This window comes from Papio anubis, chromosome 7 (assembly GCF_008728515.1).
Source record: "Papio anubis isolate 15944 chromosome 7, Panubis1.0, whole genome shotgun sequence".
NCBI classification, from domain to species: domain Eukaryota; kingdom Metazoa; phylum Chordata; class Mammalia; order Primates; family Cercopithecidae; genus Papio; species Papio anubis.
In genome coordinates, this window is record NC_044982.1 from 137,894,510 (window position 1) to 137,912,274 (window position 17,765).

The window sequence follows — 17,765 nt, forward strand, 5'->3', positions numbered from 1 at the left end:
TTCTTGGGAACTAATGTAAAGGTCATTTTGTTATGCATTAGCAAAGAGCCTGGAGGCATTGTGCCCCTGCTCTAGGGATATGTAGAACTTTGAACTTGAGAGTGATGATTTAGGATATCTGGCAGAAGAAATTTCTAAGCAGCAAAGCATTCAAGATATAGCCTGCTGCTTCTAACAACCTATGTTCATATGCATGAGCAAAGAAATTACCTGAAACTGAAACTTATATTTAAAAGGGAAGCAAAGTGTATGAGTTTGAAAAATTTGAAGCCTGGCCATGTGGTAGAAAAGAAAAGGCCTTTTTGGAGGAGTTCAAGCCAGCTACAGAAATTTGCATAAGTAAAGAACAGCCAAATGCTAATAGCCAAGACAAAGGGGAAAAGACCTCCAAGGCATTTCAGAAACCTTTGCAGCAGCTCCTTCCATCACAGGCATGGAGGTCTAAGAAGGAAGAATGGTTTCATGAACAGGGACCAGGGTCCCACTGCCCTGCACAGCCTCAAGACACTGCTCCCCACATCCTGGCCTCTCCGCCTCCAGGGGTGGCTAAAAGGACTCCAGATACAGCTCAGGCTGCTGCTTCAGGGGGTGCAAGCCATAAAACTTGGTGCTTCCACGAGGTGTTAAGCCTGCCAATGTTCAGAGTGCAAGAGTCAAGACTTGGGGAGCCTCTGCCTAGATTTCAGAGGATGTGTAGAAAAGCCTAAATGTCCAGGCAGAAGCCTGCTGCAGGAGCAGAGCCCTCATGGAGAATCTCTATCTCTACTAGGGCAGCGTGGAAGGGAAATCTGGGGTTGGATCCCCCACACAGAGTCCCCACTGGGGCACTACCCAGGGGAGCTGTGAGAAGAGGGCCATCATCTTTGAGACTGCAGAATGGTAGATCAACCCAGCAGCTTGCACCATGCACATGTAAAAGCCACACGTGCTTGAACACCAGCCCATGAAAGCAGCCTCAGGGGCTTTACTTTGCAAAGCCTCAGGGGTGGAGCTTCCAAAGGCCTTAGGAGCCCACCCCTTGCCCCAGTGTGCCCTGGAAGTGAGACGTGGGGTCAAAGGAGATTATTTGGAGCTTTAAGATGTATTGACTCCCTTGCTGGGTTTCGAACTTACATGCGGCCTGTAGCCCCTTTCTTTTGGCTAATTTCTCCCTTTTGGAAAAGAAGTATTTACCCAGTGCTTGTACCCTCATTGTATGTTGGAAGTAATAACTAACCCATTTTTTATTTAACAGGCTTATAGGCAGAAGGGACTTGCCTTGTCTCAGATAAGACTTTGGACTGTGGACTTGTGAGTTAATGCTGGAATGAGTTAAGACTCTGAGGACTGTTGAGAAGGCATGACTGAATTTTGGAATGTGAGGACACAAGACTTGGGAGGGGCCAGGGACAGAATAATATGGTTTGGATTTGTGTCCCTGCCCGAATCTCATGTCAAATTATAATCCCCAGTTTTGGAAGTGGGGCCTGGTAGAAAGTGATTGGATCACAGAGGTGGATTTCCCCCTTTGGTACTCTTCTCATGATACAGTTCTCACTTGACTTGGTTGTGTAAAAAGTGTGTAGCTGCCCCCAGCCCTCTTCCTCCTGCTCCACTCATGTAAGACATGCCTGCTTCTTTGCTTTCCACCATGTTTGTAAGTTGCCTGAGGCCTCCTCAGCCGTGCTTCCTGTACATCCCGCAGAGAATCACGGGCCAATTATACCTCTTTTATTTATAAAATTACCCAGTCTCAGGTATTTCTTTATAGCAGTGTGAGAATGGACTAATACAAATTGAAAAGTGCTAGCTCCCACAGAATTAGAAGTATAGCTTAAGTCTGTCAGAAAAAAAAAAAACAAACAAAAAACTGCGTTTTGATTAGTTAATGATCTTTGCTCTTTTCCGCATCCCTGTCTCACCTCTCTGCCTAGCCTTTTCCTGAGATTCAAAACCAGATACTCATTTTCCCACCAAATCTCTACCCTGCATTACATTATCCATTTGCTTTCTCTACCCCCACTTCCATGTTGTAGAATTCTGAGAAAAGAATCCTGAAAATAAGCAGACATGGCCCATTATCACATTAATACTTTCCATTTACATATTTTATTCATTTACTTGTTCTTCAAAGAAACATCTGCCCAGTGTCTACCCTGTGTGTGTCTGGACCTGGGATAGGTAGACCATTGTAAGACACCTGCATGTGTCTGCATCTGGGGCAGACCATTTATAATAAGAGTAGCATCAAAAGAAATATGAAGTTGGAGGCACAGAGGAATGTCTATAGGCATCTGGTACTTGCCTTCTCCACAAAGAAGAGCCAAAATAACAAGTTGACGATCATAGTTAGAAAAGATCACGTAAGAGAGAACACTGAATTCAACAAGAAGTGACAGGAAACACTTAAGGCAAAGAAGGAGAGGAAATCAGGGCAGCCTGCTCAGCCAGAATCAGCTGGGAGCCTAGAGAGGCTCTTCAATGTGGGTAAAGGGCAAGAGAAACACCCCAAGTGGTCCACATTACTATTAAGGACTCCTGCAATCCTAGCCATAGGACAACCCCTCAACCCTTGAGGTCCATGTGACTGACAGAGAAACTGCTTGGAGATCACATGATGGCATTGCTCCAAAGAGGAAATTCACGCTGGGTTCCACACATCCCCAAGTCCTAAACAATTTGCACATCACTAAACTGAGATCCCAGACTCTACTAGACTGTATCCTGCCATGGGGACCAACAGCTCCTGTCTCCACATCCCTGCAACCTCTCTGACATCCCCTACCCACAGACAACACGAGTGCTAACTGCTGTTGTCAGAGCCAAAATGCAAGCCACTGGCAATAACTACAATACTCCCAGCAGTGGGGCTGCTGTGCATTTTCACGAGCCCTAAATACAGACTCCCTTACTCAAAGAAACTGCCATTGCACTGCTGGGGCCAAACCACGAGCCACTGGCAGACCCCTGGTATTCGCAGCAGCAGAGCCACCATGCACTTTCATGTGCCCCGAGGAAAGGCTACCCCACCTGCAGCCACTACCTGGAGCCAAAGTGCATGCTCCCCAGCCAGTTGTCTACGACTGCTGCCAGTGAAAGCAACCCCACTCTCCCCAGCAGCTGGGCCACAGCACAGCCACTGCCACTACCACCTGAGCATTCCACTAGGTGGCTTGGTTCACTCTACTCCTGCCTACCACTTGCATACACCACCAGGAGACCTGAGGATAGGCCCGCCCTGCCAGACTCTATGCCTATGCCTAAGCATACTATCCAGGGTACTAAGAATGGCTGTGTCCAATCTACCACCACTGGCACCTGAACACTCTCCCAGGGACCTAAAGATGAGCCCACCCAACCTACTACTACTACCACAGCTAGCTTCCACCTGCATGCAACACCTGCGGCACTGAGGATCAACTCACCCAGCCTAACATAGCCACCAACAACAATGCAGAATGCTTGGGAGCCAGAGGGTTGTTCTACCACTGCTACTGCCATCACACAGGTTACACTAACTACCCAGGGGTCCAAGGACCCAGCCACTCACCCAGCTCAGTACTACAACTGCCAGGATCCACAGTCTCCAACAACAACCATATCCTAAGTCACTGAGGAAATCAGAGACCACTAATACTGTTTATGGCCAAAGGAATTATACAGAGACTACAATACTACAAGTGCCAAGAATCAATGCCAATATGCCAACCCAACCAATACCATAGGTACATCTTTGAGAAGAAGTCATCCTCTATAAAAGCAAATTCAAAAACTTGGAAGAAGCAAAATCATTCACCAGCAACAGATTCCAATGAGAAAGAAATTTATTAAATTCCACAAATAGAATTCAAAGTAATGACATTTAAAAAGCTCAGTGAAGCCAGGTGTAGTGGTTCATACCTGTAATCCCAGCACTTTGGGAGGCTGAAGCAGGCAGATCACTTAAGGTCAGGAGTTTGAGACCAGCCCAGCCAACATGGTGAAACACCATTTCTACTAAAAATATAAAAATTAGCCAGGTGTGGTGGTGAGTGCCTGTAATCCCAGCTACTCGGGAGGCTGAGGCATGAGAATCACTTGAACCCAGGATGCAGAGGCTGTAGTGAAGCAACATCATGCCACTGCACTCCAACCTGGGCAACAGATTGAGACTCCATCTTAAAAAAAAAAAAAAAAAAAAATCAGTGAAAGACAAGAGAACACAGATACAAAGAAATCGGAAAAAAAATCCAGAATATGAAAAAGAAATTTAACAAATGGATATCATAAACAAAAATCTTGGAACAGAACAATTCACTGAATGAAATAAAACATACATTTGAAACTTCAACAATAAACTAATTGAGCAGAAGAATTTCAGTATCTGAAGATAACTCTTTTGAAATAATACAGTCAGACAAATATAAGGAAAAAAGGATAAGAGAGAATGAAAAACCCTTATGTGACTTATGAAGCATCATAAAGCAACCAAATATTTGAATTTTTGGTGTCCCAGAAAGAAGAGAAAACCAAAAGGATAGAAAACCTACTTAACAAAATAATAGCTGAAAACTTCCCCAGTCCAGTAACAGATTTACATATTCTGATACAGGAAGCTCAGAGATCCCCAAACAAATACGACTTTAAAAGGTCTTCTCCATGGCACATTATAGTAAAGTGGTCAAAAGTCAAAGACAAAAAGATAATTCTTAAAACAGCAAAAGAAAAGCATCTAGACACTTACAAAGGAGCCCCACCAAAACGACAGGGATTTCTCAGCAGAAACCATACAGGCCCTGAGAAAATGGGATGATATATTCAAAGTGTAGATAGATAAAGACTGGCAGCCAAGGATACTATACTCAACAAAATCATCCTTCATAAATGAAGAACTGAAGTCTTTCCCAGAAAAACAAAAGCTGAACGCATTTATCATGAATGGGCTGAACCTACAAGCAATGCTTAAGGCAGTACTATACCTGGAAGCAAAGAGATAATATATACACCAACAGGAAAACACATAAAAGTATAAAGCCCACTGGTAGAGCAAACTCATGAATAAGGAAGAGAAAGGACTCAAATGTTACCACTACAGAACACCACCAAATCACGATAAACAAGAGAGAAATTAAAAAAAAAAAAAAAAGATATATAAAACAACCAGAAGTCAATTAACAAAATGACAGGAATAAGCCCTCCCATATCAATAATAACATTGAATGTAAACAGATTGAATTTTCCAATTAAAAGATATAAACTAGGATAACTGATTTAAAAACATGACCCTATCTATAATAAGCCCCCTACAAAAATAAAACCTCATTTCATCTGAAAAAAACGCATATATATTGAAAGTAAGGGAATGAAAAAAATATATTCCATGCAAACAGAAACCAAAAGCAAGCAGGAATAGCCGTGCTTGTACCAGATAAAATAGACTTTAAGTCAAAAACAGTAAAAACAGACAAAGAGGGGTATTATATAATGACAAAGCGATCAAATTAGCAGAGGATATGACAATTCTAAACACATACGCACTCAACAACAGAGCACCCAGATATATAAAGCAAATATTATTACAACTAAAGGGAGAGAGAGATCACAATACAATAATACTTGGGGACTTTAGCAGCCCACTCTCACCATTACAGAGATCATCACAACAGAAAATTTAAAAAGAAACACTGAATTTAGACTGCACTACTGACCAAATAGACCTAACAGAAATTTACAAAACATTTCATCCAGCAGCTACAGAACATACATTCTTCTTACCAGCAGATGAAACATTCTCCAGGATAGACCGTATGTTAGGACACATAACAAGCCTCAACAAATTTTTTAAAATGGAAATTATGTCAAATATCTTCTTAGATATAACAGAATAAAACTAGACAGTACGTATCAAATATCTTCTTAGAACCAATGGATTAAAATTAGATAGTAATAAAAAGAAAACTTGTGATACTGTATAAATACAAGGAAATTTAACAGCATGATTCTGAATGACCACTGGCTCAAGGAAAAATTAACACAGAAATCAAAAAATTTATTCAAATAAATGAGAACTGAAACACAATATATCAAAATCTATGAAATATACTAAAAACAATGCTAACAGAGAAAATCATAGCAATGAATGCCTACATCTAAAAAGAAAGAATTCAAATAAGCAAGCTAATGACGCATCTCAGGGAATTAGAAAAGCAATAAAAATGTAAACTCAAAAATAGCAGAAGGAAAGAAATAATGAAGATCAGAAAAGAACTAAATAAAGTAGCTACTAAAAGAAACACAAAGGGTTAAAGCTTTTGGAGGGATAGCAGACAAGGTGGCTGACTAGACACAGCCAGGAAGCACCACTCCCACTGTGAGACTAAATATTAAGTAAACCAACACACTTTGAGCAAATCTTAGAAAGAAAACACTAAGAGTAGATAGAGAAACAACATAGACACTGAGGCTGAAAAGAGAAGAAGCTGGGAACTTTGTGTGGGGTTGATGAATGCTAGGGCTCATTCTCAGCCCTGAAAGCCTCCTAAGGGAGGGGTTAGTGAATGGATGGTGGGCCAACCCACTCTTGCTGCAGATCTCCAATCCTAAGTACAAGAGATCCTATGACCCCCATAAACATTCAAACTGGCAAGGGGATCTGCCTGCAGAGTAGGCAGAAAAAGTACTCCAGCCTATATGGAATGGAGGTTTGGCACACATGGCAGCTGCAGCAGAATACAACCATAGGTGCCCATCCCCCAAGGCTCCCCTTCTTCTCTGAGTAACTCTAACCCCAATTGACCACTGGGTCAAGAGAACAAGGCTGACTTTCCAGTGGGAACAGGGCATGTCTGTTCTGTAGGCACTCCTGTCCACCAGCCCATTCCAAGGCCTCTGTGCGGCTGCTCTAACAGGAGCATGTGTACAGTGCAGCCTCCACTGCCCAGTACGGGTGCTTTACCAAAAAGGCCAGCCTAAGTACTTTCTCAGAGGTCTGGAAGCACTTGGAATCCCCCAGCACAGTTGGTGCTGTGCCAAAGTGAGCCAAAATATGGAGCTGTGGGCTAGTCCCAATGGCTCAGGGCCTGGGAATCATAAGCCAAGATCTGTAGCCAGTGCTAGAGCAGGGAAGGCGTCCACACGCTCAGAAGACAGAGAGGAGTGAGACACACAGGCTTGTGAGCCAGCACCAGAGAAGGGCATCTCTCCCTCTACAGCAGCAGTCCCCAACCTTTTTAGCATAGGGACCAGTTTTGTAGAAGGCAATTTTTCCATGGATGGTGTATGTTGGGGAGGAGGGGATGGTTTCAGGTTGAAACTGTTCTACCTCAGATCATCAGGCACTGGATTATTGTAAGGGTTCGCGTGTTTCCTAAACAAAGGAATGAACACACAAGACAACACAAGACAAGACAAACATGGCGGCCGCCTCAAATGGCACACTCTGCTTTATTTTATACAGTCGTTTGTGGAATGTTGCCAAGTCACAAGACACATTGTTGTTTTTCTGACCTTTCCCTGACTTTCTGGATTTTCAAGATGTTTACACATAAACAAGCCCTCAGGGTCTACTGTTAGCAGCTGGCTCCTTTGTCCTCCCTGTTTGCAGGGAAGGAACGCCCTGCTTCGTTTGCAAGAGCAGGACTTATCAGGAACGCCCTGCAAGAGCAGGACTTATCGGGAACCTCTCATTTGCGAGCACGTAGTCCTCTACAATTATCATAAGGAGCATGCAACCTAGATCCCTCCCACATGCAGTCCAGAATAGGGTTCATGCTTCTATGAGAGTCTAATGCCACTGCTGATCTGACGGGAGACAGAGCTCAGGTGGTAATAATGCTCCCTCGCCCACTACTCACCTCCTGCTGTGTGGCCCAGTTCTGAACAGGCCAGGGAGCAGTAACAGGGATTGGGGAACCCTGCTCTACAGGACCAGTCCAAGAATGGTGTGGCCTATCTGCAGGTCATAGCCTCTGCCTGAGGGAGCCCTGCAGCCCAGAAGACCTAATAAAGAAAAGACAGGATCAGTGCCAGTGATCAGAGGGAGCTTCCTCAAAGCTCAGGAACAGACCTGGTGAGAGCGTCATCTGGCTCCCCCTACCCCACTACAGAGCACTACTGCAAATGCACTGAAATACAAAAAAAGCTGTGCAGCTTATTAAGAGCTTATCTGCTGGCCACCACTCTTAAGCACCATTTACTGGATCACAGCCCAAATTACAACACTGAAAATAATCTGCCAATATACATCACTTGTGAAACCAGGGGCAAGAATCCAGCCACAAATAAAGATCCTGTACAGAGCCTTGGCCCTCTGAAAGCAACCAGAAATGAAGCCAATTGACTATCCTCAATTTAAACCACAGCTAAAAGAACACCAGTTCTCTCAGAGGAGAATCAGTGAAAAAACTAAAGGAAAAGGAAAAAAGTTGGAGTTATCACATTACCCAACTTCAAATTATACTACACGGCTATAATAACCAAAACAGCATAGTATTGGTACAAAAACAGATACATAGACATAGACTTATAGAACAGAATAGAAAACTGAGAAATAAACCTGAACACCTACATCCATCTCATCTTCCACAAAGTCAACAAAAATAAGCAATGAAGGAAGGGCTCCCTATTCAATAAATGGTGCTGGTATAACTGGTTAGCCGTATGCAGTAGAATGAAACTGGACCTCTATCTTTCAGCATATACAAAAATTTATTCAGATGGATGAAAGATTTAAATGTAAGACCTCAAGCTGTACGAGTCCTAGAAGAAAACCTAGGAAATGGTTAGAATTTGGCAAAGATTTTATGGCTAACTCTCCAAAAGCAACTGTGACAAAAACAAAAATTGACAAGTGAGACCTAATTAAAGAGCTTCTGCACAGCGAAAGAAACTATCAACAGAGTAAACAGATAATTCACAAAATGAGAGAAAATTTCCACAAACTACACATCCGACAAAGGTCTAATATCCAGAATCTGTAAAAAAAAAAAATGTAAACAAATCAACAAGCAAAAAACAAATAATCCCATTAAAAAATGGGCAAAGTATATGAACAAACACTTCTCAAAGGAAGACATACAAATGCAAATCAAAACCACAATGAGATACCATCTCACTCCAGTCAGAATGGCTATTATGTAAATGTCAACAAGAAACAGATGCTGGCAGGGCTGTATAGAAAAGGGAATGCTTATACACTGTTGGTGGGAGTGTAAATTAGTTCAGCCACTGTGGGAAGCATTTTGGAGTTTCCTCAAAGAACTTAAAACAGAACTATCATTTAACCCAGCAATCCCATTACTGGGTATATACCCATAGGAAAATGAATTATTCTTAAAAAAAAAAAAAGACACATGCATTCATATGTTCATTGAAGTACTATTTACCATAGCAAAGACATGGAATCAACCCAGGTGCCCATCAATGGTGGGTTGGATAAAGAAACTGTGGTATACTTACACCAGGGAATACTATGCAGCCATAAAAAGAATGAAATCATATCCTTTATAGCGACATGGATGCAGCTGGAGGCTATTATCCTAAGCAAATTAACACAGGAACAGAAAATCAAGTACTGCTGCATGTTCTCACTTATAAGTGGGAGCTAAATATGAGTACACAGGGGCATAAAGATGGGAATAGTAGACACTGAGGACTAGAATGCAATGGCGAGGGCAGTAGGGAGGAAGGAAGTGTGGGCTGAAAAACTGCCTATTGGCTGCTATGCTGACTACCTGGGTGATGGGATCATCTGTACCCCAAATATCACCATTACAAAATATACCCAAGTAAAAAACCTGCACATGTAACCCCTGAATCTGAAATAAAAGTTGAAATTATTTTATTGAAAAAATACAAAGAATCAAGAAAATGGAAAGTTGATTATTTGAAAAGAAGAAAAAAATTAATGAACTGCTAGCCAGATTAACCATGAAAAAAAGTGAGAAGACCCAAATAAACAAAATCAGAATCCAAAAAGGAACATTACAACTGATACCATGGAAATACAAAAGCTTATCAGACACTGTTATGAATAACTGTACATACACAAACAAACCAGAAAACCTAAAGGAAATTGATAAATTCCTAAACACACAACATACCAAGATTAAATCAGGAAGAAACAAAAAACATAAACAGACTAGTGACAAGTACCAAGATTGAAATAGTAAAATGAAAAGGCTTCCAACAAAGAAAAGCCCAAGACTGGACAGCTTCACTGAAAAATTCTACCAAACTTACAAAGAACAAACACCAATCCTCTTCAAACAATTCCAATAAATTGAAGAGAAGGGAATTAACCTAGTCCCAAAAGGCAAGCATCACTCTGATACTAAAATCAGACAAAGGTGTAACAAAACCAAAACTGCAGACCAAGATCCCTATTTAAATATATGTAAAAATCTTCAACAAAATTGCAGCAAACTGAATCCAACAGAACATCAAAAATATAAAACACCATGATCAAGTGGGATTTATCCCAGGCATGCAAGGATTGTTCAAGAAACACAAATCACTAAATGTGACACATCACATCAGTAGAATAAAGGACAAAAACCATACAATCATCTCAATAGACATAGAGAAAGCATGTGATAAAATTCAATATCCTTTCACGATAAAAACTCTCAATTATCAGGCATAGAATAAATATACCACAACACAGTAAAGATCTCATATGACAAACCCACAGCTAACATCATATCAAATAAAGAAAAGTTGAAGCCTTTCCTGTAAAACCTGGAACACAGCAAAGATGCCCAAAATCACTACTCCTAGTCAACATAATACTGGAAATCTTACCCAGAGTAATCAGGCAAGAATAAAAATAGAAGGATCCAAGTTGAAAAGGAGGAAGTTACATTGTCCCATTTCATAGGTGACATGATTTTATATCCAGAAAAAGCTAAAGACTCTAAAAAAAAACTCTGATAAACAAATTCAGTAAAGTTGCAGTATAAAAAATCAACATACAAAAATTTGCAGCATTTCAATACACCAATAATGAACTAGCTGAGAAACAAATTAGGCCAGAAATCCTGTTTACAATAGCTCCAAAACAAAAAAACATCCTAAGAATAAATTTAACCAAGGAAATGAAAGATCTCTAAGGAAAACTAGAAAACACTGATGAATGAAATTGAAGAGGACACAAATGAAGATATCCCATGTTCATGGACTGAAAAAATTAATATTGTTAAAATGAACATACTGCCAAAGCAATCTGCAAATTGAATGCAATCCCTATGAAAATACTCCTGTCATTTTCACAAAAATAGAAAAAAATCCTAAAATATGTATAAAACCAAACAAAAAGAGCCCAAATAGCCAAAGCACTCCTGAGCAAAAAAAAAACAAAGCAAGAGGCATCACACTATCTGACCTCAAAATACATTACAAGGCTATAAAAACCAAAACAGCAAGGTATTGGTATCAAAACAGACACAAATACTAATGGGATAGAAGAGAGAACCCAGAAATACATCCATGTATGTACAGCAAATTCATTTTCTCTTTTTTTTTTTTTTTTTTTTCTCTGAGACAGAGTTTTTTGCTCTTGTTGCCCAGGCTGGAGTGCAGTGGCGTGATCTTGGCTCACTGCAACCTCCGCCTCCTGGGTTCAAGCAATTATCCTGCCTCAGCCTCCTGAGTAGTTGGGATTATAGGCGCACAACACCACACCCAGCTAATTTTTTGTATTTTTAATAGAGACAGGGTTTCATCATGTTGGCCAGGCTGGTCTTGAACTCCTGACCTCAGGTGATCTGCCCACCTCGGCCTCCCAAAGTGCAGGGATTACAGGCATGAGCCACCGCGCCTGGACAGCAAACTCATTTTCAACAAAGGTATCAAGAAAATACATTCAGGAAAGAAAACCCTCTTGAATAAATGGCGCTGGGAAAACTCAATACCCATATGCAGAAGAATGAATTGAACCCCTATTTCTCACCATATACAAAATTCAATCCAAGATAGGTTAAAGACTTAAACATAACACCTACAACTATAAAACTACTAGAAAGAAATATAGGGGGAACACTTCAGGATATAGCCAAAGATTTCATGGCTAAGATCTCAAAAGTACAGAAAACAAAACAAAAATAAATAAATAAAACTGTTTTAAACTAAAAAGCTTCTGCCCACATAGGAAGCAATCAACAGAGTGAGGAGACAACCTGTTTAATGGAAGACAATATTTGCAAACTATTCATCCAACAAGGAACTAATATCCAGAATACACAAGGAACTCAAAACACTCGATAGTAAAAACTAATAATAATCCCACTTAAAGGTGGACAAATGACGTGAAGAGACATTTTTCCAAAGACATCCATACAAACGGCAGATAGGTATATGAAAAACTGCTTACCATCACTAATCATCAGCAAAATGGAAATCAAAACCACAATGAGACATCATCTTACCCAAGTTAGAATGACTATTACTAATAAGACAAAAGATAACAGATGCTGATAAGGACACAGAAAAAAGGGAACACTTATACACTGTTGGTGGGAATGTATATTAGTGCAGCCATTACAGAAAACAGTAGGGAGATTTCTCAGAGCACTAAAAACACAACTACCATATGATCCAGCAACCGTAATACTGTGTATTTATCCAAAGGAAAAGAAATCAGTATATCAGGAGGATACCTGCACTCCATGTTTATTCCAGTACCATTCACAATAGCAAAGACAGGGAATCAACCTAAGTGCCCACCAACAGATGAATAAATAAATAAAATGTATATATATGCAATGGAATACTATTCAGCCATAAAAAAAAAAATAAAATAAAATCATGGCATTTGGAGCAATGTTGATGGAATAAGCCAGGTACAGAAAAATCAAACATCAGATATTCTCACTCATATGTGGGAACTTAAAAGATTGATCTCATGAAGGAACAGGGTAGAATGATAGATAAAAGAGGCGAGGAAGGGTCAGTGAATGGGGGATAAAAAGAAGTTGGCAAATAGGTAAAAACATAAGGTTAGATAGAAGGAATAAGTTATAATGGTCTATAGCAGAGTAGGGTGACGTAGTTAACAACCATGTATTGTATATTTCAAAATAGCTAGAAGAGAGGACCTGTAATGTCCCAATACAGAAATGACAGAGCAAGACTTTGTCTCAAAAAAAAGAGGCTTATATCTATAAGAAACTCAAAAATAGGAAAATGATTTGAAAAGACCCTTCAACAAAGAATACATCTAGGTAGCAAATAAGTAGATGAAAAGATGTTCAACATCATTAGTCAGAGAAATTTAAAAACTTGAAATATACTACTACACATTTAGGAGAAGAGCTAAAATTTTAAAACATGCTGGTAACACCACTGATGAAAATGTAAAATTACACAACTTTGGCAAGCAGAAAATTTCTTTCTTTTTTTTTTTTTTTTTTTTCTGAGACAGAGTCTCGCTCTGTCACCCTGGCTGGAGTGCAGTGGTGCAATCTTGGCTCACTGCAGCCTCCACCTCCCAGGTTCAAGCAATTCTCCATCCTCAGCCTCCTGAGTAGCTGGGATTACAGGTGCATGCCACAATGCCCAACTAAGCTTTTTGTATTTTTAGTGGAGACAGGCTTTCACCATGCTGCCAAGGGTGGTCTCGAACTCGCAGGCTCAAGCAATCCAACCACCTCGGCCTCCCAAAATGCTGGGATTACAGGCGTGAACCACTGTGCCCAGCCAGAAAATTTCTTTAAAAGGCTATATTAGTTCATTTTCATGCTGTTGATAAAGGCATACCTGAGACTGAGCAATTTACAAAAGCAAGACCTTTAATGGACTTACAGTTCCACATGGCTGCAGGAGCCTCACAATCATAGCAGAAGGCAAGGAGGAGCAAGTCACGTCCTATATGGATGATGGCAGGCAAAAAGAGAGCTTGTGCAGGGAAACTTCCATTTTTAAAACCATCAGATCTCATGAGACTTATTCATTATCACAACAACAGCATGGGAAAGACCCACCCCCATGATTCAATTACCTCCCATCAGGCTCCTCCCAGGACACGTGGGAATTGTGGGAGTTAAAATTCAAGATTAGATTTGGGTGGAGACACCACCAAACCGTATCAAAGGCAAACCAGGATGGATGCAGTGGCTCAAACCTGTAATCCCAGCACTTTGGGAGGCTGACGCAAGTGGATCACTTGAGGTCAGTAGTTCAAGACCAGCCTGGTCAACATGCTGAAATCCCATCTCCACCAAAAAATACAAAAATTAGCCAGGTGTGATGGTATGTGCCTGTAGTCCCAGCTACTCAGGAGACTGAAGCGGGAGAATCTCTTGAACCCAGAAGGCAAAGGTTGAGTTGAGCTGAGATCACCCCACTACACTCCAGGCTAAGCAAGAGGGTGAGACCCTGTCTCAATAAATAAATAAATGGCAAACCAGACACTCCAATCTTAGGTATTTACCCAACAGAAATGAAACATGTCCACACATACATTTGTACATAAATATTTGTAGCAGTATTATTCATACAGGCAAATACTGGCAATGATCTAAATGTCCGTTATTGGTAAATAGATAAACAAGATATACCTACACAATGAAGGCTAAAACAAATAGACAATTCTAGGAGGCATACTACATGCTTCCTAGGGGTCCTAGGAGATTCAAGCCTCCTGCCTCTAGCAGGGACTATATATCTTGATAATTCACCTCTAATTGCCCAACTCATTCTTCATGCTCTTTCCTACTGCTCCTGGGACCATTTCTCAAATATACTACCTGCATCTAGGTCTGTCTCAGGATCTACTTTTGTGAAAAACAAAACTGAAACCACACATTCATTATTGTGGGAATGATTAAGTAAATTTTACTAAATCAAGATGACAAAATATTATGCACTGGTTTTTAAATGTTCATAAACAATGACACAAAAATATGTTTGAGATAATGTGAGCTTTTCAAGGGTCCAAAATGCACACAAGATATATTATCAGACATGTGAAATGAAAAAGAAAAAAAGATCTCCTACAATAAGTTCCATATAAAAGTAAAAAACTTCTACATCTTGCACAAGCTGGTATAGAGTCTTATCAAAAATATTTTCTGAATAAATGAATGTTATTGCAGATAAACTAACCAATGAACAAGCCAAACATATAATATGCCAAACATAAGCCAAAATCTTTTTCTGTATGATCAAGTCAAATCTGTTATAATACATTAAAAGCAAGTAGAGTTTATCCTAGAAATGCAAAGGGCTCAACATTAAAAACTTCATCAGACTAATTCACCATATTTTTAAAAAACTGATCTTCAATACTAAATAGACATTTAATTAAATTCAATACCCATTAGTAAACTTTTTTAATCTTAGCAAACTAAGATTTTTTTTTTAAAGACTTTGTTAACTTGATAAAGCATATGTACTAGAAAGTTACCTTTATTAGGCATCAGACTCTGTTTTATATGCTAGGGCATTGAAGAAGAGAGGCAACAGTGCCTGAAGTCACATAGTTTACTGTCTACTGGGTGACACAGGTAAATAAACAGATAATAATAATACAGCATAGTAAGATGCTATGACAAGATACTTAGAAGCTGCCATAGTAACATAGGAAAACATCACCTTACTTTGCTGGAGATAATTAGATCAATAGATGATAAGTACCTATCGCACAAGGACAGAGTTATTTATCTTTGTATCACCTGGTATCTAAGACTATGTCTATCACATGGTAAGTCTTTGGTAAATATTCCTTAAATTAATTGACAAATGAACAAAATGAACAAACAATAAATAATGGCCTTAGAATTTTTTTAATGTCAGGTACAAAATATCAACAAATTAAATGACTTGTTATAAATCTGATGTCTCCTAAAGAGTTCATTTGGGTACAAACAGAACCATACATACAGACAAATTAGCAATTTTAAATACTCACGGATACAAGGGATTTGTATTGGCCAGTTGGAGAGTATATGTTTTCACAGGTTCTACAGCTATTAGCACATCTTGTTCTATAGCCATAGGAAGAACAGAATATCCACAGTAATCTATATGCTCTCCTAGAAAAAAGAGAAAGCTTTTTTAATCATTGCTAATATATAAAACAAAAGCACCTCAAGAAAGTTTACATACAGGAAAAAACTGATCATGAGCCAGGTTTTAACAGTAAATAAAAATAAAGGAAAGCAGAGCAAGATGGCCAAATAGAACCCTTCCATGATCTTACACCAAATTGAACAACTATCTATGCAATAAACACCTTCATAAGAACCCAGAAAATTCAGGTGAGTACCTGAAAATCACAGTACCTGGTTTTCACATAACATCAGGGATAGAGGAATTGAAGAGCACAGGAAAGACAGTCTTGCATTGCCTACAGGATCCCTCCCAGTATGGAGAGAGAAAAACTGTTTGGGGGAGGGAGGGTGAAGTGAGTGTGGGTCTTTGCACTGGAACTCAGTGCTGCCATGTTACAGCAAAACACAAAACAGAGAAGAATTCTGCTAGCACCCAAGAAGGGAGCATTTAGATCAGCCCTGGGCAAGACAGAATTCTCAGTCTCAGCAGGAAGAACCTGAGTCCCAACTGACCTCACCTCTGGCTAACTAAAGTGGCCTCGTGCCCAGAATAAGCTTAATTGGCTGTCAGGCCACAAGTACTGCAGTCCTCAGGCAAGCTGTGGTGCTGCGCTGGACTTGGAGGCAGTAGACTTGGGATGTGTGACCAAGTGTGACACCAGCTGTGGCAGCCAGGGGAGTGGCTGGATCACATTGCACCCAACTCCAGGAAGTACAGCTTGGGGAGAGACTCCTTTAGCTTAAGGAAAGAAGTGGGAAGAGTATAGAAGACTGTCTTGCAATTTGGGTACCAGCTCAGCCAAAGTAAAGCACCAAGGAGATTCCTGAAGCTGTCAATTCCAGGACTTAGTTCCTGAAGGGGATTTCTAGACCCACCCTCATTCAAAGGGAATCCACTGCCCTGAAGAGAAGGACCCAGTCTTGGCAGGATTCACCTGATCACTAAAGAGCCCTTGGGCCTTGAATAAACATCAGCAGTAACCAGGCAAGATCCAGTATTGTACAGGCTTCAGGTATGACCCAGCACAGTGCCAGCTGTGGAAGCCACAGAAGTGCTCTAGGCAGCCCAGTAGAGAGACTACTTCTGATTGGAAGGAGTAAAGGGAAGACATCAAGAGGACTTTGCCTGACAACCCAAGGAATTCTCCTTTACCTTACCCAAACTCATCAAGGCAGCGCCTCTAGATGTCAGCAAGAACTGCATTATTCCTGGGCTTAGAGCACCTCCTTTAGCCCGTAAGGACCACATTCTTAGAGCACAACACTCAACCCCATTTGAATACATGAAAAGTCTTCTCAAGAATGAAGGGTACAAACAAACCCAGACTACACAGACAAATAAATACCTAATTTGTCAATGCCCATAAGTGATGAATGTCCACAAGCATCAAGAGTATCCAGGAAAACATGACCTCATTAAATGAACTACAGAAGACACCAGTGACCAATCCCGGAAAGACGAAGATATATGTCCTTTCAGACAGAGAATTCAAAAGAGCTGTCTTGAGGAAGCTCAACAAACTTAAAAGATAACACAGGGAAGAAATTCATTATTCTACCAGAGAAATTTAACAAAGAGATTAAAATAGTTTTTGAAATTTCAAACAGAAGTTCTGCAGCTGAAAAATTCAACTGACAAACTCAAAAATGTCTCAGTCTCTCAACAGTAGAATCGATCAAGAAAAAGAAATAATTAGTGAACCTGAAGACAGGCTATATAAAAATACACAGTCAGAGGAGAGAAAAGAAAAACAATTTAAA

The 17,765-nt window shown here is 40.2% G+C and overlaps 1 protein-coding gene across 12 annotated transcripts in view; it reads right to left on the minus strand.

Moving 5' to 3' along the window:
• GALK2 (galactokinase 2) overlaps positions 1-17,765 on the minus strand; it is a 244,345-nt gene that overhangs the window by 163,029 nt on the left and 63,551 nt on the right. For all 12 annotated transcript variants that reach the window (XM_021940543.2, XM_017960600.2, XM_017960602.2 and 9 more), the window contains exon 3: positions 15,863-15,986. In XM_021940543.2, coding sequence (XP_021796235.1) covers positions 15,863-15,986 — 124 coding nt within the window. The remainder of the gene's footprint in view (positions 1-15,862; positions 15,987-17,765) is intronic.